This window comes from Aythya ferina, assembly GCF_964211825.1.
Source record: "Aythya ferina genome assembly, chromosome: 3".
In the NCBI taxonomy this organism is placed as follows: domain Eukaryota; kingdom Metazoa; phylum Chordata; class Aves; order Anseriformes; family Anatidae; genus Aythya; species Aythya ferina.
In genome coordinates this window covers 119596932-119623526 of record NC_140298.1, presented here as the reverse complement: position 1 = coordinate 119623526, position 26595 = coordinate 119596932, and the positions used below count along the sequence as shown (strand labels likewise).

The following is a 26595-nucleotide window of genomic DNA, read 5'->3' as shown; positions in this document are numbered from 1 at the left end:
AGGGGCTGTGTGCATTTGCACAGGGTTTTCTGCCTTGAAAGCTACACATTCAGAAAGAAAAGGCTGAACTTTACTCATTTGGAAAGAAAGTACAGTCAGGCTGAACTAAAAATACAATACTCCCCCCCTTTCAACTATGTGCAGTCACAAGCTTAAAATAACCCAATTTTAAACAGCTAATGGGATCCAGATGTATTACATGAAAAACTCCCAGTGAAAGTCATTGAAACACGTTTTGAGAAGCACAGAAACGTCTCCTGTTCGCCCAACGCCGCCTTTATTTTACAGGCATGCAGTTTGTCAGAGCAAGAACGGGAACTCCAGCTTGAGTTCATAACAAAACAAGACCAAACCTACAAGTGAGACGACATTTTAGAAAAGCTCTCCACCACACAACTGCTCCTTGCTAAAATTAAGGAGGGAGAAATGACCAAAAATATCACCCAACTGCAACTGTCTGGAACTCCCGCTCCTGCACCGTGCCCTGGGTGAAGTTAAAACTTCGAGTGCTGTGACACGGATTGCACATTCCTATTCCCACATCAAACACTCGAGGCCTCGTGCCCGTGATGCCTGGTGGTCACGGGGACAGGTCGGGTCACTGCTGTGCTCTTCGGGGTCCCGGTGGGCTCTCCAGGACAGAACATCACCCATCAGCACTATCGAAGTGCCAGATAACATCACTGTCACAAAGCCTTATCAACTACGGAGATCTCCCAGCTAAGCAAACCCCAGGCTTGCCTAAATGACACAGAAGTAGTTCTGGTTTCAGCCTCGGGGCACAGGGAGGGCACGGGACCACCTTCATTATTCAGAGCACGCAGCGCATCTAGGAACACCAGCCCCAGACCGGGGCCCTGCTGCAGACGGCATGTACAAGAGAATGAGAAGCCCCCTCCCCAATATAAAACAAGTTAAATTAAAAGAAACAGTTAAAAAAAAAAAAAGGCAATCTCTATTCCTATCAATTCTGAAAGTTAAGCGTTACCACGTTTCCTGGAGGATGCAGGGCGATGACAGAGGCAGACAATGTCACTCCCTGTGTGTTTGTAAAATAAAATCATGATCACCAAAATGCTCTGAATTTAGAGACACTTTGCTGATCCAAACAGCATTTTTTCATCTGTTGGAGTGTAAGGTAGTTGTTTTACATACATGTTAAAAAATGACACTCAGCAGACACCAGCCAACACCAGCAAGTTGTTCCGAATTGGTTTTTTAGTATTATAGCACGTGTGTGCCTTTAGGAAAAAGTGAGGACTTGTAAGGGTGACTGCTAAATGGGAGTTATTCACGCCATGCACTTTGGCAGCCCAGGTATTCGACAGGAGCTGTCACTGCCACGGCTGACAAATATCCAGCGCTCACTGGGAGTCACTTGGCAGCTGAGCTGGGTTGCTGCTGCTCTCCGATCTCACCAAGCGGATAGGGTTGTGTTTTGCCAGCACTACAGCTCTGTCCAGCTGCATTTTTCCTGCAGTCTGAACACGCTACACTTTCAAGGAGCATGTGGTACATCAGTGGAAAGATTTCAGCGTTTTCTTCTTACTCGTTTCCATGCCACAAGCACTGCCCTCTTCCTAAAAAAACACCTCTAGAGCTCAAAGAACTCAGCAGTTCCCCTTAGCTCCTCTCCTTCTGGAGCCTGGAAAGCAGAAATGGAATCATTCAGGTCCAGGCCAGTATGTGTAAAACCAAGACCTGACTGTAGCAGCCCATCTTGCCCAGGCTTCCTGCTGCAGAAAATCCAGGTGCTGCAGCTTTGTACTTTCTGCTGACAGCGCACAGGCACCTGCAGGTTGCCCCAAGGAGAGAAGAGCCATCCAAAATTTATAAAAGACACCTGCAATGCTCCACGTTAAGACCAGCAGAGCCTGAGAAGAGGAGCAGTGCTGACGAGGAGTCACCAGGAAGGCCGGTGGGTGCCTTCACAGTGCTGTGTGGCCCAAATCCGCACACAGTGAAGATGTCTGCACGTGAACACAGCCAGCACCGGTGCCTATTGATGGCCTTGAAACGAAGAGCAAGGAGGGAGCATGGAAGAAATCCTGTCACTTCATGTGATAACCTAAGAGGGAGGAGGAAGCACAAGGCCTAGTGCGGCATGGCGCCTCCTGAGGCCAGTTCCAGGGCCTCAGCGGGCACGGGGCTGGCACGGGGCTGCCAGAACCCAGCCGGCCCCTTCTCGATCCCACACAGCAGCAGAAAGGCAGGGCAGCCTGTTTGGGAACGGCACACTGCTGAGGCAGGCCCTGGTGCTGCTGGCCCCATTTCTGGCTGGCAGGGGCACGCCACTTGGCCGTGAGCACAGCCCAGCGAGGCAGCCAGCCCTGCACCTTCACCAGCCCCAGAGCAAATGGGGCTTGGCAAACCAACATCTGCACGGTCCTGCAGCACTATGGCTTTCCTCTCGGTGTCACACGGTTTTGTGGTTTCACTAAGCACAGGAACTACTGCAGCCTGGAACCAACCCTGCAGGGAATTTCAACTGCAGGTTTGGTGTTCTCACTAAACGTCGGGTAGGGACATTGAGACACAAACACACGAGGCTCATGCATCTACGGTAAAACGAGGGAAGACAGGAAAATTGTCACCTAAGCACGTCAGCAGATTTATTTTTAAAAAGGCCATTATGTTACTCTCTCACAGCAGAAAAGCTTCTAGCACTGACATTCAACTCCTAAAGCGGACAGTTGTGATGTGGCTGACCCCAAACAACTGTTCTCTTTCCCAGTATCCTTCTGTTGCTCAATGTGAACGCAGGGCCTGCCTCGAGGACCCTCTGAAATGGCCCTTTTTGTTCTCTGCAGGTATTCTCATTCTCTGGATCTTGGTCAAGGTGCAGCAATCAAGGAGCAAGCGTCATTTGGATAGGTTATTCCTCAACTTCTGAGTCCTTTAGGAGGAATATTCAGAGGAGCGGGACAGCACTGGCAAGGCACTGTGGAAGCAGAAACTGAGGCAGACCTGCTGGGAAACACGAAGGAGCGCACACGCAGCACCTTCCTGCCCTGAAATATTTATTCACCTTGCCACACAGCTCACCAGTTCGGCTCAGTGACAGCCGACTAACATCATGGGAAAACAGAGAAACCCACTTGCCTGTATTAAACCACGTAGCTGTGCATGGCAGTCACCCGATGCCCAGGAATGGGCAGCTTTAAACAAATACAGCAGAAACTGCAGCACGCACAGGGCACTGGCGGCACTCGCTGCCAGGCAGGTTTGGGGCAGTACCACGGCCCTGAACAGCTTTCCAGAACCCAGAGCTTTCCCGCATGGCTTCCAGGGGGAGCTGAAAAAGGAACTTGTGTCGGCTGCCATCACTGGTATGGTTATGTTTCTAATAACAGTCTGCTTTTAAGAGAATCCACTTGCTACATAGCTCAATAGGTCTGCGAGGAGTCTCTGAAGAAGCCGACACCCACACACACGAGGTCTGATGCCTCCACCAGGCCCCTCTGTGAGCTGCTCAGGCACAGGGCTCCAGCCTTCTGGTCGCTGCTTTGTTGCTGGAGGGCTACCGAGGCGTGCTGGCTCCCAGTGGGGTCCCCACGAGTGCCCACCCCTACCCAGGGCCAGGGAAGAGAGCACAGGGCCCAGAGGCAGGGGAGGAAGTCTTCTGAGAGCTCTGCTGGCCCTGAGTATCTCTGCAGCAGCTGCTTGGAGGCCGACGTAACGGGACCGTGAGCTTCAGGTGCTGTGTTACAGGACACCAGAGCACGTTTCTAGGTTGCTGACTCAAACGCAGAGCAGATCAGAGGTGGCCAAATGTGAGCCGTGTAGGAAGCAGATGTAGGCGTCTGAAGAAGGGAAGATGTGGTCGCGTTTCTTTGAACTCCCCTCCGGCTTCGTGCGCTGCACATCGCCGCCGTGTGAGTGCAGAGGGGGGCCAGCACGGCTACCCTCTTCCTCAGGAACATCGTACACAATTAATTAATTAGCTCTCAGGTCTCTTTGATCATTTCTACTGCAGCCTCTCTCTGTCAAGACGCATTCCAAGAGCAGAAAATAAGCTGCTTTAAAATCCCGTACCCTGCTCAGGGAGGTACTGCCTAACCCGCTGAACCACAGGGAGCTCTGAAGACACACAAGCCTGAGAACGAGCCTCTAAGGATGGTGCAAGGGCCAGGAGGAGATCGCTTCATTTCCGTGTGTTTCATGGACACACGAGAGCAACGAGCAGCCACTCCTGGGCTGTGACAGTGGCGCTGCTGAGGTGGCACTACCACAAGCATCCAACGCTTTGAAGAACCATAAATTACTCACTGCACTGAAGCTTCCTCATTTTCACCCTGTGAAGTACCTTTTTTCTCGGTCGGTGAAACCCCACACGGCTGACTTGGGTGATTCAGGAATTCTCCAAGTAACTTTTATGTGGGGAAACTGGAGAAGGATGACAACCCCTGCGATCGTCTTGGGTAACACCAGCGCAGGCTATGGGGTGAGCACAGCTGGCTGGCAGACCTGTGGCCTGGAATCCCAAATGAGGGGTCAAAGTGTAGCCGTACAGATGAACGTAACCTGTTTCCATGTATTCCCTTATCTGTTTTTACCTACTGTCACTTGTCCTAAGTGACTTGAATGTGAAGTCCCGAGGGGCAGGAGTCCCACTTGTAGCCTCCAGCACGGCGCAGATCCAGTCGGGTTTGCAACGTGTCCAGCTTGGGGCTTTCTACCGGAGAGCAGGAAATTTAGCTAAGATTAAATTTAGTTTCTTCTCTGCTATTTAGGGACCATTTTCTACAGACCACTGTCAAAAACGTCAAAATAAAGCTATTTCGGCTCTTCCTCACGCGGTTGTTCATGATTAACTCCTCTTCCTGATTCACTCCAGATGCGAACAATCGCTCAGGAACAGAAAGGTCCACATGTAGAAAGAATTGTGAACATCAGATCCAGCTCACACCCAAACTAATTTCTCCTGGAGAGCAAACAGCGTGTAAGAACCAGTCTCACTGCTGTGACACGTGCCCTTGCCCAACTCCGCAGATCAGCTAAGCTGAGTGTCTTGGAGGCTTGGAAAAGCAGGCGTAATGTCATGGAAACAAAAAACTGTCCTTTTTTTTACAGCAAGAAACTGCACAGTCGAATTTCAAGCCCTGGGCTGAGGCGCTGCCATGGCAATGCATTACACTTGCAAAAAGAGGCCTTTAAGTGGACAGAAAATCAATTTTCCTACGCTTTATTCTCAGCTGCAGCTGAAGATATCTTGCTGCTATAAAAAAAACATTCCCATTTCCCCAGACAGACACTGAAAATAGAGAAACCAACCCCCAAATTGAAGTTTGGCAAGTGAAAAGAGGGGTGGGCAGACTGAACTCCTGCTGCTGCCACTTCATGGCCCACCTGCGGCACGCGGCACAGACGGCGAAGTGTCCCCAGCCCCATCACTGCTACAAGCACCGGTACGACAACAGCAAGGAGAGGATGGGCACGAGAGGCAGGGACAGCATCCGCAGCGCATCCACATGGACAATCACTCGCTTTGCACTTGCTGAGGTGTTTGTGGTCTGAGCCACCGGCTGCTTCGGAAGCAGGAATCTCCTTACGCATCTGTCTGCACGATATGGAAAGGAACTGGGAAGTCTTGAAGACATCGGCTCATGCAGCCCTATGTGGCTACCAGTAAAAGCTTTAACAGCTCTGAAAATCAGGAAATTACCGTGGGGTGTGTGTTGAGAGGAAAAGAATTTATTCCTGGGCTAAAAGATGTCATCAGCTGAGAGCAGGGAGCGCAACCGTACCGCTCTCACTAAGAACAGAGACGGTCTGAGGCACTGGTTTGTGTATTTCACTTTTAAAAGGTTTAACTTCCTACAAGTGATGAAAACATTAGCAGATCTGGCTGGGAAGCACAGTGACAAGAATGAAAACTGCGGATTGTTACAGAGACACCAATAAGCCATCTGCAACCACACTGCACGTGGGACAAACAGAACAGGGAGGAGAAGCGAAGAAAAGTTAAAAATAAAAAATGTACTATATATTGCTATGACACCTTCACAGCTGAAGATGATGACCAAGAGTTTCCTAAAAGCTAGATTTTAGTAAGGCTGAAACGTTTGTATCCTCTGTTGGTGAAGCAAGATGTTGGCAGTCACTCAGGGCAAACGCTGCACAGCATCCAACACCTACAAAGACTCCTCGCAGCCCTACAGGTCTGTAGTGCAGGCATATACAGCCCAAACGCAGCTCTCCTACTTTAAATAAGGGCTGAACAGGAAATTCAACAGATTCAGTGTGCTTATGACAACCACGGCATGGCCAAGTCCCACAAGAGACGTGATTTGCATGGAGCTGTGCCAGCTGCAGACCCGACTGAGCACGCGGCGCTCGGCGTCAGAGCAGCGCTGCCTTGGCACCGGGACAAACACTCCTCAGAAAGCCTCCGGTCAACAGGGGTCAGAGCAAGCAGAATGACAGGAAACTAAACCTTGTACCTGATCTTGAAAACTCTGTGCTGTTTCCATCCCAGGTCTAAATATAACCCAGAAAAGCACAGCAAGGACTGAGCGGCCCTTGAATGAGCAGTGAGGGTCATGCGGGCTGGCAGAGCTGAGCTGCGGGTGGACAGTCTGAAAACCCTGAGAGGCACAGCAGAGCCAACAGGACGACTGCTCAGGCTCAAATGCGAGAGAGGAAAGCACAAAATGGACGTAGAAGATGCCAGGATTAAAACCAAAACAAGCGTAGGGAGATGCTCCTTCACCGGCACGCTGAGCTGAGCAAATCCTTACTGTGGGGCAGGGCGAGGGCCAGAACTGAGCAGGGGTTCAGCAGGGGATGGGACCAGGCCACAGATGGCATCAAGCACAAGGACAGCCTCTTTGCTCTGAGTCCCTGAGCCTCAGGCTGCCAGGCACTGCGAAATCCACGCCTGCAACGCTCCTGCACGATGCAGCTGCTGCCTTGAAGCCTGCCAGGCTTCCCTGAGCACCTCTGAGCCCAGGCTGGGGTTTTCCTGTCTAGGGGCACCACTGATGCCACTGCGGAGGGTTTCTGCCTGCAGAAGGAACCCTACCCAAGCAAGGTTTCACTGGCATGCAGACGTGGAAAACACAGAGCCTCGGTATCGCAGCACACAGCATTCAAAAATACCCAGTGCTGATTCACTGCGGAACAGCCAGTTCAGGTTAAAGGCACAAGGGAAAAAATAGATGGAGAGAGAATAAAGGAGGATCCCGTCGTGCTGACAGAAGGAGAAAATCAGGTGAAGGAGAAATGCCTTCATACACAGAGATCTCAGACACCTCCTGGGGGTGAGCTTTGTTCTGAGCCCCTGGGGAGCCCTGGCAGTCCCGTGCCCCCGGTGCGCAGCCGCCTCGCTCCCCGGCTGCTTTCCAGCTTGTATTGCCCTCCTCCTAGGGCAGAGCTCGGAGGAACAGCAGGCTGCAGAGCAGCTTCAAACACGCCTCTCCTCCAGAGAGGAAAGGCACCTGGCACGTCTGTCCGCACGGAAAAACCTAACGTGACACAGGACACGGAGCTGAAATTAAAGCCACCGAGATTTTGTTTGAAATCCTGCGTTCCGTGCGCTCCTGTGACACGGAATGAGAAAGTGATTGCAAACATCTCCCAGGCAAGCCAGAGAAGTCGAAGCAGCAAGGAGCACGAAAAGCAGCTGTGCAAGCAGTCCTTGTCCCCAGGCAGTGCTGCACAGGCTCGTTTGTGCCCCTCTGCTGCAGGTACCGCTGGCAAAACCCCTCCTGCTCGGCCTGGGTGCTCACACCAGCACCCCCAGCACGTGCTGCCAGACTGCCAAAAGGAGAGATTTCAGAAAGAAATCAGAAAGAGCACTTCCATTGGTTTTAGTGCCGACAGCAGCCTGGCTCCTGGGGTTTTGAATGGGCTGCCCCTCATAGTCCGCATTCATCTCATCAGCTGGAGACCTACGGAGCAAGGGGCGCTGACACCGCCCTGCCCAGCCCCTTACTGCAACGCAGTGCAGCTGGAAGGTCTGAATGAAACGGGTCAGTATATCAATATATCAACACTCAGTGACTCTCCACTAACACCCATGCGACAGATTTCCTCTAGTCTCTAGCTAAGAGAAGCACCAGAGACGCCGGCTGCGTGCAGTCGGAGCCCAGTAGGACAGCAACGCTCCGCGCTCAGACAGAAGTGGTTTCGGGGCTCTGCTGATGGCCCCGAGCAGCTGCAGCCACAGGCAGCAGCTTTCAGTTCCTCCCCGCTCCCCCCGGCAGCTCTGAACCCCTCCATTCATCACAACCGGCAGCTTTTGGGGTCAGACCTCGCCTCCCTGCAGCCATGGGACGCCCTGCCCAAACAGGCTCTTTTCCTAAAAAGTGCTTGCCGTAAGAAGTGGCTGCCCACTCTCAGTTTTCTGAAGAATAGCTTAGGGACTTACAAATCATGTTTCCCTGTGTTTCAGTGGAAACATCTTGGGGCCAAGAGGCACCTTAGAAATATCACACCTATGGGAATATTTAAGGGCACCCCAAAACAGTAAGCTTCAGTAAGCCTTGGGCCTTTCAGTCGGGGAAGAAAAGGTGTCAGCAGCGATTTTACATGAGTTTCTACACACTGGCCTCAAAGCACGTACAGCAAGGGCTGGATTGTTCTGCCCACAGGGTACAAAGAAAAGCCAGCAGGGCCAGGTTTGAAAGGTTGGGGCGAGCACCTCCAACCCCTTCGCTCCCTGCAGCAGCATCTGCCCCAGGAAATGGCAGCACAGAAGCTGCTGGTGCATATTCTGCACCCATAACCCACCCCCGGGCACACCTGAATGCCCCCAAACCTGCAGGCAGGTGGAAGAGCCACAACCGCGGCCTGGCTGCTCACACAGCCTGTAGCGGGGGGCAATCAGCCTCGGGTGGCTCAAAGCCCGTTACGAAAATCCACGGGTCACCCCAAATCTGGTACTGAGGGACAGCCCGAATGGAGGATACACCAACCAAAATAAAGGAAAAGGAACTTTTTTGGCTTTGCATTTGCAGATTGCTTGCTGAACTGTATAACGTGACACTCGGCAACTGCTTCCTCGTGAGTCACGAGCACCAGCAGGAACTGGCTGAATTCACAAACGCTGCTATTTCAACCGAATCTTTGACAGGAAGAAACAGAATGACATAACCCAAACAAAGATCTTTCTTGCATTTTTTTTTTTTTTGCAAGTGCTAAAGGCTTGCGGCAGCAAAGCCCTTTCTGAAGCCAGCGCCCTGAGCAGCCCGCGAGTGTTAATTACGGCAGCTGAGAGCCACGGCCAGAGCACAGCTCCTGCAGCACAAGCCGGTGACGCCCTCCAACTGCGAGCTGGCCTTCTGTGTGTCAGGACACGTGAGACTTTCCTCTGTACTAAAAGCTCATACACTGCATTTCAGGTATGGAACAGAGTTGTGTTTCTATTTCCCCAAGTACTGACCACTGGCAGTGACCACAACAAGTGCAGGGGTTTAATTACGGCAGGTATTCTTGGTCACTGTCCTATTTAAGGAGCTTCTGGTGAAACCCTATTTTAACCTCACTAAAATATTCTATGAAAGTTAGACAAACTTGGTACTAAACGGTAATCTGGTTGAAAAAAAATTGGAGCCACGAGGGCTCCACCAGAGTGTGTGTGTTGCACACCAACACCCAACAAGCTGGTAACCGGCTAACGGAGCGGGGCCATCTGGAATTGTGCCGTTTGCTCCCTCCTTTTCCCTTAACATTCATTTTAACACCTGATCTTTTTTTCCTTTTTAACACAGCAACCACAGGTTGTGCTTTGCTGCAGAGCCCTGTGATCGCAGTGATCCCCAGGAGGTGTCAGCTGCAGAAGCCACACAAGATCCTTCTCCAGGATGCCTCTGATTAGAAAGCGTACACCAGGAACATCCAACACGTCAGGAATTACAGGAAAATCCCATTTTGGCAGCTGTTTCTGTTGTCAGAAGACATGAAAGTCTGAGCAGATCTATACTGGAACAAAGTGGATTTTATTTATTTGTACCAGCTCGCAAAGCCAAGTTTGTGCACTGCTCCTGTTGCACTCAAGCCCGCTGAAGTTTTGCAGCCGGCCATAGAAACCAGACTAAGTCACACACATTTATTTCCAGGCACCGTGAGCACAGACTATGTCAGTAAATTTGAGCTTAACAACCCCAGACGTACAAATGAGGTGCGCCCAGAGACCGAACACTGCGTTACTGTACTCCTTGTTCATGCAGCGCCTTACAACAAAGCACTTGCAAGTTGCCCTCGGTGAAAAGGTGATAAAAGCATCTGGAATCGAGGCATTTACACTTCAAGTTTCAAGATGATTTGAAAGAACACGACACCAAAGAGTCTTGGCAGTAGCCTTTACGATTACTGTACTGTATCCAAAAAGGCTTTGCTTTTATTGTCAGACTCAGAAGACGGCAGCTGAGGAGCTGTTTCGCTTCAAGGCCAAAGAAAAGATATCTCTGTCTCACCGCTGCTCGAGGAATCCGAGCCAAAAAGCACCCACTTCTTCCCCTAAAGTGCAAATCTGCAGCAGCTGCCTGCTGAAGCAGCTTCGTCTTACCTTCGAGTGGAATGGCATAAAGCTGCTCCATGAGCATTATTTCTTCTTCTTGAAATCTGCAATCAATGCTCCTGGCTTCCTCCAGCCTTCCGCTTATGCACAGATGCACAGACAATAATGCATGAGGGTTGTTTCAAATTTTTTCCTCTGTGCTCCTGATTGGCTCAGCGCAATGCCCATGTGGGTCGACAATGCAAGGTTTCTATCCTTTTTAAAATCAAAGTGTCAGTTTTGCTGCTGTCAGAGCACTTTATTTTTGTACATATAAGGAAGTGGCTGTTGATGTTATCTGAACGTGCTTCCTGTTTTATATGTATATGAGCAAAAATAATGTCACGTTAAGCTAAGCTGCAGTTTCGGAGAGCTCAAGCCAAAGCCTCCGAGCAAAACACGGTAATGGGAGCACATCTCATCTGGTCGCTGTCTACCCCAGTTTGCATCCACTTCGCTGCCTCTCCTCAGCAATCTGCATTCTCCCACCGAGAGCTCTCCTCGGGAGCTGGCCACGGAGCTGCACGCTGGTTCGGATCACAAAGGCTCGCCTGAGTTGACATCTGTACCTCAAATACTGCACGGGTGAAAAAGGAGCCAGCACCCGGGCAGCGCCACGAGAAACTCTGCCTGAATTTGGGCCATCCTTAAAGCAGGGTGATCGTTTTTTTAACCAGGAAGGAGTCTTCTGAGTGTCTCGTGTACGCGCTCAGTGCAGGAAGTGGCGCTGTAGGAGTGCTGCGTTCCAGAGCTGATGCTGCAGAGCACACCACCAAAGGAATCCTTCTAACGGGAATTTCATGTCTTTCTGCTTATTTTAAGGCAGAGCAAACGAATGTGCAACTGCAAGCTCGGTTCCATCCAGAAATCCTTCTACTCCCGTGGAAGAGAAGAGCAGCAAAGCACATGGAGGCACCACCAAGGACCGCTGCCAGCGCCACCGCAGCTTACCCCTGTCGCTGCCAGGAGGCACTGCCACTTGCACACTCCTTCACTTCCACTTTCGCACAGTGCTGGCTGCAGAACACCCACCAGAGACAAAAAACTACAGCTGGGAGCAAGCTGAGGCTGTTTGCACTTTCTACTTTCATTATACTTTTCACAGCAACTTCTGGGATATTAAATGCAAGCTACTTTTATAGGTAACAGTACAATGAAACTGTGGGTTTTGCTGAAGGAAACCAAAAGAATCCTTCCAGAGGCATGCAGTAAGTAAATGAAGCACTAAAACTTGAAGAAACTGTTGTTCCCCGTGGAGCTCGTGGCACAGCTCCTTTCTGCATGTCTCCGGGAGTGGCAGCTCCCTGCAGCACAGCTGCTCTGTGCCCTGAGAAACTGCAACTGGCACAAGCAGGGGTTCTGCTCGGTGCAAGTTACTGCCTCTGAAGGAACAATAATGAGGAGTTGGAGTGTGTGACTGATGAAAGAAGCCTTCCAAGTATCAGAATTCAAAAATATTTTGTGCAAAGATTTTTTGGAACCATTTCCCGTTGTAGTGCCTTATTCTATCTCATTACGCAGATTTGGATCATTTCATTTTGGTGCAAAGCTACGTTATGGGCAAGAATCGGAGCTGGGCAGATAAAGCAGGTGCCTTACACAGGGAAAGAAGACCGACAGCTATCACACCAAAATGAAGTATTAAGACCCAGACCTAGCAAAGTCCCACGTGCTGCACATTTATGCCCTGGCACTGATTGATTTGAATGTCTGAAACCAAGCAAGCTTCACGAGGTTCTCCCGCAGCTGGGGCAGTCCCATCGCCCTGCCGGGCACTCTCACGTGCCTGAGGGTGTCCTGCTACAGCTCTTTGCACCCCTGCAGCAGGTGTGGTGCCTCTTCTCTCCACCCAGCCACTGGTTGGAAACGCAGGAACGTGATTATCTTTGTAACCCCACGAGCTGACAGCTGGGGCTTAAAAGAGATCAACCCCACGAGCACAAGCCTTGTTTCCAAGCCCCCCAAAAAAACAAATATCAAACGTGAATCCAGGTGAATCTGGGCACCCCGGTCAGCCAGCTGAGCTGCATGATGTTCAGCTCACTGCGGCAGATAAGGGAGCTGCGATTCTGCCCCTGCCTCCCATTCCCGAGTCACAGCTTGGAAGGGAAAACACCACTAGAAGCCCAGGAGTTGGAAGCTTAGTGCATTTTCTGTGTGTTTTTTCTTTTAAAGACATTTTGCTTGAAGAAATATCTTTTGCTTTTGACCTTCCTTAAATGTTTCCAAACCCCCTCATGAAACACGGGCTGACACAGACCTGTAACGTCTACCAGGGGGCTCACGGCTGAGCTGTCAGATACAACTTATTTAAAGAGAATTTATTTAAAGAGAACGTTTCATGTCAGTGATTTATTCAAATGCACCACATGTGCTTCACTCTCTCAGCTTTAGTGCTTCCATTTTATATCTCCAAAGAAAACCAATGGTATGGGGGGAAGAGGAAGCAGGAGCGAGCAAGCAGATGTTCCTGCTGCCTGTCCTAAGTTTTCCTGGATACCAAAAGGATAAGCTCAGGGGTGAGAAGTGCTGCGGGGTCCCCAGGGACCCCAAAGGGGCTCAGAGCCTCCAAGTGAGCAGGGCCAGCAGGTTCCTGGGGCTCCTCGACGAGGGGCTGCAGTGGACGGCAGTGAGACGAGGAGGAGGAAAGGGAGAATAACAGAGAAAGGAAACAGGCACTGCAAAACAAAAACTCAAGAAATCACCAGCAAAGCAAAAAGCACTCAGGGGAAGCCCCTGGTGTGGTTGCTCACTTCCTACGGCTTATCACTGACACAGCAGCATGAAAAGTCACCGAAAACGGCAAATTTGTCAGTGTGGGTGAATTGGAGCCTGTGCAGAGGATAACGCATGGCCACACAACACATGTCCACTTTCACATTTTGCCAAAAGAGGGAGCTTATCGGGAGCAACAGCACCAATGCATGCGTTTCTTCAGCCAGCCCAGCCTCCACCCTGCACAAGCCCCGGTGCCACGGAGCAAAACCTCTGCGGTCCCACCAGCACCCACCGGCACGGCTTTCAGGGCATCAGATCCTCATTTTCCTGCAACACTCCGTAAAATGAAAAGGTTGCTCATTCCCTCTCATAATGTAATAGTGAAATGTATTTCCAACTTCAGTGTTACTCTAAACGAGTAAGAAAAAACCCAAACCCTTCTAAAAGCCTTTTAAAGAGTAAAGAACTTATTTCTGACTTTGAATGTTCTCTTGTGCAACGCAGGCCAGGAAATCTTATTCTTGCAAGAAGTTTCTGACTTCCTGGTGAGTACAGGTTTTTTATTTTTACATCTAGAGGGAAATCTCTAAAAATATTTCATATGCCATGTCACGGTAATACTAAGCACTTCATAAAAAGAAGAACCGCACCGAAACACAGAAACAAGTTAAAAGGAAATTAAACAGCCCGTCTATAAGGGCAAAACTCATGCCAGGGGCAAAGGCATCACTTAAATTAACCACTGTAGCCTTCTAAAGAAAATGTTTATCAGGCATCAAATATTGCTCAAGATTTAGAAATAAATTTGCCTGTTTAGCAACAGGGTAAAGGAGACGGCCAGCAGGGTGCCCACAGAAGCACGCTCCACCGATGCCATTCACCGTACGTGGTATCAAGCAGGCAGACACAGCTTGATGGCATGGGAAGTTCTTCTACAGGACAGAAGGGTAAACGTGATTGCAAAGAATTGCAAACGGACCTCAGGGTACCAGGGGAAGGGGCACTGAAACAACAGGGATAACTCAGAGGGCAACACAGGGAGCAAAGGGAAGAAGAGCGGAGCCGTACAGCCCGCGTGATGAACTCTGAAACAGCTGCTGGTGCTCAGGAAAAAGGTCCCACTCGCCAGATGTAACCCCAGCTCTGCTCATCACCGGGTAAAAAAGCAATGACTGTTGCAAAATATCATGGAAAGGAATAAGCATAAAACATTAAGTTAGAAAATAGGAGAGAAGACATCGCTTTGTGTGTTCACAGAACGCGAACGTTTTGAACCGTTTGTGCGTTTCTGACCTCAGAAAGGATATGGTGAAACTGAGAAAGATTCAGCAAATGAAAGAAGGATGGTTGGAGGGGTCGCAGAAGGAGTAAGTGAAAAAACAGCAATAAAAAGAGAATGGCAAAGGCCAAAAGGATCATGGCACACTTCGCTGTGCCTGTGGGGATGCACGGGGACCTGCTGGAAGACCCTGGTGTGCTGGCGCTGCCTTGGCAAGTGGCTGTGCTGCTCAACACAGAAATACTCTGTGATAGTTCTAAGGAGCTGAGATGCTCAGGAAAAACCTGAAAAATGCCTCAAAATGAGATGCAGGTCGATGAACATCCAGCAACCTCCAGCTTCTCCGAAGGAAGCAAAGGCTCTGGGCAGGATGGCCTCCTGCGGTCTGGCACACCCAGACCTGGCTGTGGCTAACCATCAGAAATCATCCACACCAGGCACAGGTTGAAATCAGGAAACAGATTTCCATAGATATTCCTTCAGAGGAGTAAGCAGAGACTGTTCAACAGGGCCAGCTCAGAGCTGAAATCCACTCCTTGGTGGGCCATTCCACTTTTATTTTTTATTTTTTCCTAATAGCTGAATTTTGCCAGTATTGCTGAAGTCCCAAACCAGACACAGAGTTTCAGCTAAGGCATCGTCAGTGCTGCTGCACAGCAGAGCAGTTCCTGCCCTACCAGCTGTTCTCCTGGCCGTGTATTCCCATCCCACATCAGCCTCCCCCTTCCTGCAGTGCTGCCACGGACTGACTCGGTCGTGGTCTGTGCTATTGCAGCACTCTTGCCAGAGCTCCTTCCAGTTTTGTGCTTGTGCCTTTATCTTGTCCTTCCGAAATGTAGTAAATACGCACTTGTATGAGCTGTAATCTTAATTTGGACTTCATCAATTTAGTGAAGATGACCACTGCGTCCTGGCTCTGCCTTCCATTCACTCTCCTGCCTGGCTTCCAGGTGCTGCGGGTGCTGCTGGCAGATGCACCAAGGTTGTCTTGCTCTGGAATAAGCCTCCACACGTTGTTTCCTTTACAAAAATATCCAGATTTTTGGCCCAGTCACAACTGCAGCTGTTAAAAGCAATTCATGCAGGTTAAGTAAGAGAAATGCAGTGGCTTGTAATGATGTTGGGTTTGCTCTAAGATGTGCGGCACATCCTGCTCTGCTGAAAACAGGGAGAAGTAGAAATCCCAGAATCACAGAATGAAGTAGTACCAGCTCGTATCACAGCAGCGAGATGTAACAGAAAGCACCCGTCAGAGCCCTCAAATTCTGAGCTGCTGCAGGAGCCCTACCAGCCAGAACACTTATTTTATCCTGTCATCTTCTGGATAGAAGTCCCTGGTGGCTCCCAAGAAAATAAAAAAAGAAAAATCAATTTAATGCTCAAAAGAAAACTAACATGGTGTATGGTACTAAACAAACACGTCTTGCTGTCCATCATGTTCTTCATGTTCACAGTGGCTTTTGTTATTCAGCACTTGAAAGAAAGCACTTCCTTTTAATACGGCCAAGCGAGCAAAGCTGACTGCAAAGAAAAGCTGTTTCAGGTCAGCTTTGTTAACATCAGCAGTCAGATAAATCCAGGATTCTTTCCCTTTCGGTCAGCTTAACTCCTTGCTTGTAGCAGGAAGGCACAGTGCATCATCCAAGTTATGTCGAGAAGAAGTCGTCATACACCTGGGCTTTCCAAACAGCACAAAGCACGGCAGAGATGGGTCGTTTCTGGAGCAGAAGGCAGCACACAGAATGTGCAATTGCAGCCGTTTCCAGCAGAGCAGGAAGGTATCCTCCAGAGCTATCCCTCCAGCCCCACAGCCAGTCCCCAGGGGTTTCAGCTTGGTGTTTTGAGGAATGTGCTGAATCTGTAAGTCAGTATGTTGAGAGAAATTTTAATTTTGCCGGGGAAGTCTCTCGATGCAAAGGGACTCACGGCTGATTTACATCCTGAAGCATGAAATTTATCTTTGGCAAGTGGCCTCTGAGACCTAAGTATTTCCAGAAACATCGCTTTCTTTTCCCAATGCATCATGCAGAATTCTAAGTAGCCATTTCTTAAACTTATTAGGAACCAAGAAAACGATGGAGGAGGCCGAGCTTCTGTCCAGGGCAAGACCTCAGACCAAGTCAGCTTCATGTCCGTCTGCCTGCCGGTAACACTGCCACAGCAAGCCTCAACACAACCACTGGGTTCATTTGTCAGAGGTGCATTCTGACTTCCAGATCCACAAACCACCAGACAAGGTGCTCTGACACACCGCCTGTCGCTGCTTTCCAACCCATTCCCCTGCACAGAGGAACCTCACTTTTGGGGGGAACTTACTCCTATTTGTGCACAGCATTTCAGTATTTCAAACCAAATATGAGTGGCTCTACATGTCCTATGGGAGCCTTCCCTTCATGCCTTATCCTGATGGCCAAAACGTGGTGCTCAGCAGGCAGTGAGATGCCTCTGCTTGTGAGCAGCCAGGCTGCTCAGAGCTGTGCTCTCAGCTCACTGCAGGCTCAGCTCCACCTGCAGCAGCCAAGGTGAGAGCTGCAGAGAAGAGCAGAGTGTAGGTGGAACAAATGCCCCCCGTTAGGGCATCTGTGTGTCCCACAAAGGTCGGGCAGCTTCCACCACGGCTGCTCACCCCCATGTAAGACCTGAAACCCAGAGGCAAGAGAAGCAGCCAGCCGAGGTGGGGCACCTCCGTCTGCATCCATCGCAGACCCATAACGGCTGAAATACAGGGTGCACTTGTGGGCAGGAGGCAGGATGCACGGCCTCGGAAAGGTTTGGCTACAGATACTGCCAGCCAGCTTATGGGATTTAAACTGGGCTGTATGTACAGGATGACTGCGCTTCAGTTTTCACTCCTGCAGTACCGGGTTAGCACAGGTGAAATCCAGGCTCCACGGAGCTCCCCTGGGTCTGGAAGAGGCTCAGTACACCCGCAGCCCTAATAATTCATGCACAGAAACGCCACCCCTGCTTCAGCAAACACATACGTTGTTGTTCACAAGTCTCTTGAAGGGAAGCTTAAGGATAAAGCCATCTCCCCTCAAAGCCTGGTCATTGCGTGACACTATGCAGTAAGTTGATTAATAATTAAGAGTTACTCAGACAAGGGAACGCAATCCTCAGAGGAACAGAAGGAAAACACCCAGTACCACCACCGGCCAGAATTACACCTCTAATACTGGAGTTCTTGACCTCCAGTGCACTGCAGCACATGAAAACATGATCTTTTTGCTGGAAGTCAAAATGCCATTTCTAAAAAAAAAAAAATCGGTATCAGACAACAAAGAAGTTCAAAATTGCATTTTTGTATTTGTCCTGGAACTGTTATTTTCAAATTCTCTGCTTTGAGTTGTGGGTAACTTTTTCTGCACATTTCAGGCTACAAATTCCCTTCCTTCTTCCTCTGGTTCCCAAGGCACACAGGGTCCTGGCTGTTCAGCCATTCTGTAACAGGGTATGAAACTTTTATACAGATGTATACAAATATAGCTACACAAGCACTGCAATCTCACTGTAAGATACATTTTCTCTTGCAAGTTCACGTTCTTCTTTCAAATTTTTACATAATATCATCATGTTGGAGGTGTAGACAATGTACCCAAGAAAGCCCTTACTATAGTTTGAGAGGCTTTGTTAGAAATGCAAATATTTCAGCCAGACTACCTATAGCTTTCCTTTAAAAGGATGAATTTGTAGTCAAGTTTTACTTCTAAGTTTTTTAATGCGCACTTTCCTGGTGTTTTAAATGCTCAAATCCTATCTAATAATTTCCTTTCTTCTTGTTGCTTGCACTGTGACTACATGGGAAGCCTCATACAAGGTCTGGTCCCCACAGGCCTTGCACACATCCCATGGACAGAAGGGTTTGGTGGACCCCACTGCTCTATCATAAGGCTTCAGTGGCTTTAGGAAATCACTTACACTAGACTATCGTACTGTACTGGAAATACATTTTTGATTTTGTTTCATTTCAGCCAGGAAATTCTGTGCATGACTGAGTAGAAAAGGAAAAAGCAAAGGATCAGATTAAAGGGAAAGCTGTAACATCGGCAGCTGCACCAAGAGCTCTGCAGGAACACCCAGATGGGAGAGGTGCAGCCAGGGAAAGAGAGAACAAAGAATTTCTGATAAATTTAAGTTGCATCCTCATATTTTGAGTTTTTTTTTTTTTTTTTTTTTTTTTATTAATTCAGCACGTGACATCTAAACAGATAAGCAGATTTATGAGCAGAATTTTGAAGGAAGAATGAAAATTCATACAATATTTGTTAAATGAACAGGCATGGGAACTAGAGGAGGGCAAAAGGGGGAAGTTCAAGTTTATTACTAATACATGATGTAATAATTATTGTAATGCATTGGCTGAGAGCTGTTCGTTTCTGCTGGTCCTGATATCCAACAAGATACACTGCCTCTTCAGAGTGGCAAAGATATCAGGATGAAGAAGAATTCATCAGAGTGAAATGCATTCGTTACCTTCACTTGGTACTCCCCTGCAATACCAAATACATCATTGCATGTAAAATCCAGAATCTGGATAGCCTCAAAACATCGCTGAAATTTACTGTATTATTTAAGGTTGTAAATGATTTAATATTTAATTGAATTGAATACCTAAACATCCTTTATTTTATGAGGGAAGAGAGTCCAAAGCAGGACAGCACAGGAGGGCTGAAGCCCAGACCCTACGGGACCCCTCGGTTCCCACAACAGGCCATAACCTCAGAGCTGCTGTGCTCACTCCTAGCCAGTGCTGCATCCAAACATCACCAAGAGAGGCCAGAATCAAAAGGTGCAGTCATCTCAGGAAAGGAGGGGGATGGCAGAGAAAACCTGAAAGAAAACAATTCCGCTGTTCCTAGGTCTGAAGCACAGCAGGCTGGTCGCTGACCTGCACCAAGCAGTAAGTACAGGCACCTAATTAAAGATGCCTTTGGGTCCCTCGACAGTGAAGGTGTTCTTGTGACATGAGTTTCACCAGGAGCACAAGCAGTAAAAACAGGCCTCAGGCTACTGTAACGGCCTGTCTGGACAAGGATTGGCAAAAACCTCAACGTTCTTCACCAGAGACGGCTCCTGAAAGGGAAAATTACCTTTCCTTTTCCATCTGCTTTTCTTCCCGTCCTTGTTAGTGCACCCATTGCTGCTGCTGCTGGTGCTGCTGCTGCTGTTCTCGGAGCTCTGCGAGTCAGACTGCGCGTCGCTGCTCTCCTCTGAGCCATCAGAGAGCTCCTTCAGCCCATCCGGAACATCCTTCTGCAAACCAAGCACGCAGGCAGGTTACCCACTGCACGACAAACTCTCCAATTAACACAACTCTTAAAAGGAGCATTTTGCTTTATTTACCAAGCACTTATTGTTGATTTTTATGCTTGAGAGCTATGTCAGAACTGCTTAGCTGCTGGCCTCTGAAGCACGCCGCCTTTTGCCAGTCCACATAAAACCCATACCCGCTGCCATGGCTTCTCCACCTCCCTCGTCACCACCTCACAGGCACAGCCCTCCTTGCACCCCCCTTTAGTTGTCTTCTCTGTCCTCAATCACCAACTCTAACTCACTTCACACACAGGATTTGAGGCTGCAGAAAGCACCAGCAGCTGCTCACCCGGCCACACCTGAGCCCAGGCTGCCCTCTAGTGATCAGCACCATTCAAATTTCAACCTATTTAGGGCTAATTAGTGACAGCACCTTGAAATTTGCTAACAGGGACCTCAGTTGTGGCTGTTACCCCTTCCCGACTGCCCGAAGCCCCTCGGTGCACCCCTTGCCAATGGGCCGTGCAGGCACAGAATTAATGGACATAAAGAATTCCCTATAAACCACAGTCCTAGAGAAGACATCACCAGAAGCAGAGAAAAACCTTTCTATTTATACCAAGCGTCACCAAAGCTGATAAAAAATAAGCTTGCCTACTCCTAATGCTCACGCTCCTTTCTGCGAACCTTCTTTATGTCGTAACTTTTGGAAAGATGATTTTAGCAAGCTGGGACATTTACCCATTTTCTCATTTTTTCAAGATGTCTCTTTTAAAGTTTTCCACCTGGTTGTCTAGCTACCACTCCTATGGATGCATCTGGTGAGGCGGAGTGCTCTGTCTTTATCACATGTGGTAAAAGCTGAACTGGCCAGACTTCTCCAAATATTGCGTTAGAAATATTCCTGCAGACTGGAATCTCCCAGGCTACCAGTGAACAGAAAATCCAGTCATGGGCCTTTCTGATGCAATGGGGTAATAATCAAAGGGGAAGCAATAAATAACAGTGTAAGGGGTACCAACCAGATGCACAGAGGGTTCCTGGGACGATGCCGACCACCGAAAGGCTCCAGCTGCTATCTGAAGGACCATTAAAACACTCCAATCTTGTGGAGAGTCAGCTTGAACTTTTTAAGTAATAAAATGGGGAAATGGAGGAAAATGAGTGTTCTGCTTGTTTGCCTTGGTCTGGATTTCCAAGGATGGCAGCTGTTTTTCCCAAGAACTTTGACTTTTAATTAACAACATGACCTTCAGTTTCTCTATTGACATCAATATGTGAATTGCTCACTTAAAATGTGAATCCTCCCAGGCAAGATTAAACCTTGGTGTACACCTCTACAGCCTGAAACAAAATCAGCCCCTGAAAGCTCATCCTGCGCACACAGCTCTTGCAAACACTGGAAAATATTACAAGGAATTGAAATACCGGGAGTTACTAGAAATTCAGCACTTTTGCTACAAGTATTTAAAGGTCATGTAACTTGGTTTATTCTTTAGTATTTGAGAGTGCTTGGAGTTGATTTTCCCCAGGGGACCAAGCAGAGTGTTCAGACTGTAGGAGAAGCACCCAAAGTATCCTTACCAGCACGTGCATCTTGTAGCTTTAAGAGGAGCACTGCTGGCTGACCTGTGCCACTATGTGCCACCCCATGGCATCTCAGCATTTCTAATCAGATTAAACATTATCAGCGCTTCCACCTCTCCATGCACAGCTTGGCTATTGTGTCTAAAGGACAGTAAAACACTCGAACAGCTCTCTCCTGTCAAGCACAGATGTGCCTGAAGCTGCCCCCACATCCACCCTGCTTGTTACTGGCAAAACCACACTGCTGTGTAAGACCTGGCCTCGTGGCCTTAGGCAAACCACTGCAGCTTAGTCAAGAAAGTAGCCACATTTTTGAGAGCTATAAACCACGTCTGATGGGCTCTGTCTTGAAAGGGTTCCTGTTCACCACCGTGAACAGACTCGGCACTCCCAGGCATGGAGTGCTTGGTGTGCTTTGGATCACAGCTGGCTGCTAGAATTATGCAATATTTGGGTGAAGTAGAAGATTAGGTATTTGATAACAGAACCAGAAGCAAAGGGACAAAAAAGAGCAACAACAAAATCCTATTAACAAATATTAATGAAAAATTTGGTTTGATTTCTTGCTGCCCTTCGGAATTCTCCTTCGAAGCGTCTCCTGGCAGCCACCACCAGAAACAGCAGATCCTTTAAACATCATTTCACAGAACTGACACACTCCTTTGTTATGGTTCTCTAATCGGTTTTACAGATCTTTACAATCAAATTAAAAAAAATAAATAAATAAAAAAATAAAGGGAGATCCTGGCAGCCTACCAGTCTCCTTCCTACTTGGATCCATGACACAGTAATCCGGTCCAGGGAGCCAGCAAAAATGCAAGTGCAACTTTGCTTTACTCGCCAGGGCTTTTATCAGAAGCTTTCTCTCTTAAGAAGTGCGATTTACCCGACACCTGGCTCTCCTTCTCTCTGCTGGAATGGCCATCCCTGCTCCTCAAAGCTTTCTAATGGATAAGCCAGCACCTTGCATTGATCATGGATCCCCCAAACGATTTCTCTTGGAACCCATCGTCTTCACAACTCCTCCTCCTGGCATTACACTGGGACCAAACAACGGGGACTCGAGGATGGTGCGATGTGGCTGGCTGTCACGGCGGCTTTCTTGACACTCCACTGACATTACCACCTCTGGGTCACAGAGCCCCAAAGAGGGAAAAACAACAAGACTGCTGTGTCCTTAGACATGCAGGGAACAACAGGGTTCTGGAGTAACTCAACCTGCTGGTCGAGCCTCCTGCCTAACGCAGTTCATTACATTTAATGAACTTATTCCTATGCTGAGTTAAGCAACATTGGAGCTTTGCTGAAGCTTAAAATTAAGAAAAATAACCAGTTTTAACTTACAGTTCTCATGAGGATGACAAATGGAGCTACCACAGCAGCTCTGATGGGTTTTGTTGTTCAAATGCCTGCTCACTTCCAATCCGACTTTGCTTAGATTTAAGCTCCTGGTGCTGGACCTGCCTGTGACTTATCCCATCAAAAACACGCTCGCAATCTTTCAAAAGAGATCTTTTTTTCCTATCTAGAATTACTTTGTTCTTTGAAACTTTTCAGCATGGCTTGGCCACATCCTGACACAGAATTCACAGACAATTACTCAACCACTTGTCTTCTACAATATCACAATCTTTTCCTGAGTCATAGTGTTCTGACAAAACACCTTCTTCCTGCTCTCGACTTAAGGTCGGCATTCCTTATGCCTAAACCAGAAAACTTTACCCGTTTTCATAATGAAACAAATTGTGTAAGAATGAGACCCCAAAAGACAACTACCTTCCCTCCATTGTTGGCTGTCTCTGATAGTCCTTACCTTAAACGTATATCCTCCTATCAACATGATGTTTTATACTTTCACTTCAATGCCAGCCTCTGTTTGGTACAATAATGTTCAAAAAAGTTTGTGGGTTGTCTTGCAAAGGAAATTTTGGAAGCTCTGAAGATTTTCTACTCTGATGGCACACCGGCACCAGCACACAGCTCCAGGTGACAACCTTTGGTGTCACCTTACGTGCAAGTACTCAGGGAATTGTGCCATCCAGTTTACAGGGTGGAGGCAGAAGAGGGTGAGAACAGGATTCAACATAGCTACATTTTTGATGATGATCACAAGGACATCGTTTTCTGGGCGGTTCTTAGTCCATTCCCTTGGTAACTGAACGGGCACTTCTAAAGCATTTCTATTCCATTTTAAGTATTTTAGAAGATGAATCTCATCTTAGAAGTTACTGCTGCTGTCTATGGAGCATGGGGTGAGATGAGGAAAGCATCTCCAACAGAGAGACATACACTGAGGGGGTCTGTGTTTAGTGAGAGGAACCCTAACTTATCTGACAGTCATCAGTTTCAAATATACAGAGAACTGAGAACAGTGTCAGCAGGCTTCATTCTAGGAGTTTAATTGGGGAAAAAAGTTTCAAATAAAGATTATTTTTTAAAAACCCAATCAGCTAAATCAAGGACTCCTCACTTTTTCCTGTGAAGTATTTTCTGCCTACTGTTAACTGAATAAGGATAAAGGACTTTTGAATTTCTAGATATAAATTGAGGTTAGTGAAGGTAATGTTACCTTTATGTGGCTAAAATTGTATTACAAATTTAATTACTCTTTCATTTCTGGGTTAATGATTAATATCAGCGAACTGATAGTTTTATTCACGGTACTGCAAATAAAAGGAGCGCTTTGGTTGTATTTTCGGCACACAGGTGCTTGCTGGCAAGCATGAGAGACCATGCTTGCATTTGGAGGGACAGTTGGCACTACAATTCATGCTACTGAGGAACAGTTCCCTCTTCAGGATTATCCTAATACAACATATTTTAAACAAATGAAAGTCACCTTAGCATTCAAACAAGACTGCCCAGCTGAGGCACTTACCTTCAGAGTGTACACTCCCATCCGCCCCGGGACCTTATAGAAAATGCCCTCTTCCCCTCGGGAGTTTGTATGTAACATAGCATTCAGGCATGCAAGAGGAGAAGTCCCACTGAAAATAAAAACACAGGATTAATTTTTGTATTTCTCTGGTCAGTGCTAATCTTCTGCTGGGAGACGATCACGGTCCCTCACCTGACCACCAAGCATGCAGCAGAAGAGCCCAGATCCAACCTGTATTCCCCAGAATACAAGTTGGAGCTGCCACAAGAAGCAACAGTGAAACCAGTCCAACGAACCCACGCTCCAGCTCCAGAAAATAGGCAAACAACCAAAAAAACCCCCAAGTTCAGGCTCTCCAATACCTCTTTGCAGAACATCAAGATGGTCACAAATTCTTAGAGCTCTAAATGCTCAAAGCTGCTCAGCTGAAACTCTGAGCAGATCTGTTGCAAGCTCACTACTGGCTGCAGAGGTATTTACTTTTCTGGAAAAAAAACCTGCAGCATGGTGAAATGGGGGTTGTGGGATAGAGAATGGAAACCAATTTGGCAATTTTAGCAACTCCCTGAAAAGAGCCGAGATCTTCAATCCCAGCCCCAAGAGCTGGGACAGGAGCTCCATCCTTTTCCCTGTGCTGGTGGGGGTTTCTTTGCTTGTTTTTTAAGCTATCCCACTGCAGACAGAAGCAGAATCAGTGGGCACAGAAGACAGGTAACTTTTGTTCCCGTTGCTGGGTCAGGCAGATCACACAGACTATTGAACAGCTGCCACTGCTTGTGCAGCGCGCTGGCATCTTGCACCACCCCTGCACAGGAGATGCAAGATTCAGTGCAAAGTTTTCACCTCCCAATACTTTGTCACAAAGGATCAGACTGGAAACATGAGATTGACTAAAATCCTAAATTTGTGACTGAATGGCCAAAATTCCTGGGTGGGAGCTACAGCGAGATTGCTACTCATTTGCAGTATGCTTTGCTATAAACATTCAAACGAATCTGCATTGAGAGCAGGGAAATGAGCCCTGGGAGGAAATTGAGGTGGAGGTGAGGCAGAGCCCAGACCTCTGGCGGCTCAGGCAGCTCACGCTCACTCCAGGTTAGACAAAACAGCAGCAAAAAGCTTAGCTCAGTCACTGAAATCTAACATGAGCATAGGCTGATATCCTGGAACAGATTCCAGGGCTCCTCTGCACAGGGATATAAATGTGCAGTTGGAAGCACACAGGGAATGCTGCATCAACAACCCCAGGCTGGATGGGGGCACCCCTGGGTGCTGCTGTCCCCCCCCGCCCCAGCAGGGTGCCCAGCCCCTTGTCCTGGGCTCGGGGAGCTCTCCCAGGAGCAGCCCCCGGCCCCTCTCGGGGCACCCCTGGGCCCAGCAGTGCTGCCTGAGGGGCAGGGGGAGCCTCTGGGCCTGGCCCTGGGCAGCGCTGAGCAGAGCCCGGCTCCGGCCTCTCCGCACCTCCCTGCGGGTACTGACGGCCATGGGGGAGCTCCCCCGGAGCCTCCTCTGCTCCAGGCCCAGCAGCCCCAGCTCTCGCAGCCTCTCCTCACAGCACGGGGGCTCTGGGCCTGGCAGCACCCCAGGGACACGGCCTGGGCTCTCCCTGCTGGGCCCAGGTCTCTGTGCTGGGTGCCCAGGGCTGAGATAAAGCAGCTCACAAACCACAGGACAATCACCATCCCCGGAGCACACCTAATATTTATGTTACTAGACCCAATCCCACCCGTACTGACTGCAGGGCTCTGAGAATTCAGCCCCTGATGGGGGAGCACAGCTCCAGCCGGTGGGATGTACAGGGAAGGGGCACCGCGTGCTGGTGGCAGGGGCGAGGATTCAGAGCCACGGACACGAGCCGTGCGTTATCAGGTGGTTTGTGGGACCAGATGGCCACCTCCTAACCTAAATTACTCCATGTAAAAGGTCCCCCATGGTGTTAAGGAAGAGGCAGTACTGCCCTGCTCTCTGGCTCCCCGGAGCAGTGCCTCAGCACACAGCAGCCCCACTGCCTGCATGACACAGCTGAGCGAACGCGTGTGCGAGCCACGCTTGGCCCAGCTCTACGTGGCAATACAAACACCATTCCCATCCTTCTCCCACCACGGCTCAACAGCTTTCTCTAGAAAACAACCAGAGTTTCGTATTTCTGGATCCCTGATGGCACACTGAATAGCACCGAGCGCGCCGACGTGTGCCCGCACTCAGGAAAGGCCTCAGACGGTGACGAGAGGCCTGCCACGTACCTGACCTTTCGTTCATCTGAGTACATTCTTCTTAAAAACTGGATCAAGGCAGAAAGTCAACGCTAAGCCAAGCATTTTACAAAAGTCTAGGCAAAGCTGTGCTCTGGAAGCTCACCAAGGAATGAAGTCTTGGCAG

The 26595-nt window shown here is 48.8% G+C and overlaps 1 protein-coding gene across 3 annotated transcripts in view; it reads right to left on the bottom strand.

Annotated features, from left to right (window-relative positions):
* Positions 1–26595, bottom strand: part of ASXL2 (ASXL transcriptional regulator 2) — a 98958-nt gene that overhangs the window by 36634 nt on the left and 35729 nt on the right. For 2 of the 3 annotated variants that reach the window (XM_084514032.1, XM_084514033.1), the window contains exons 3-4: positions 24217–24325; positions 19589–19751 (exon numbers count right to left, since the gene is read on the bottom strand). In XM_084514032.1, coding sequence (XP_084370158.1) covers positions 19589–19751; positions 24217–24325 — 272 coding nt within the window. Of the gene's footprint in view, positions 1–10510; positions 10649–19588; positions 19752–24216; positions 24326–26595 lie in introns of those variants that run through there. The other variant, XM_084514034.1, reaches the window with a different exon arrangement.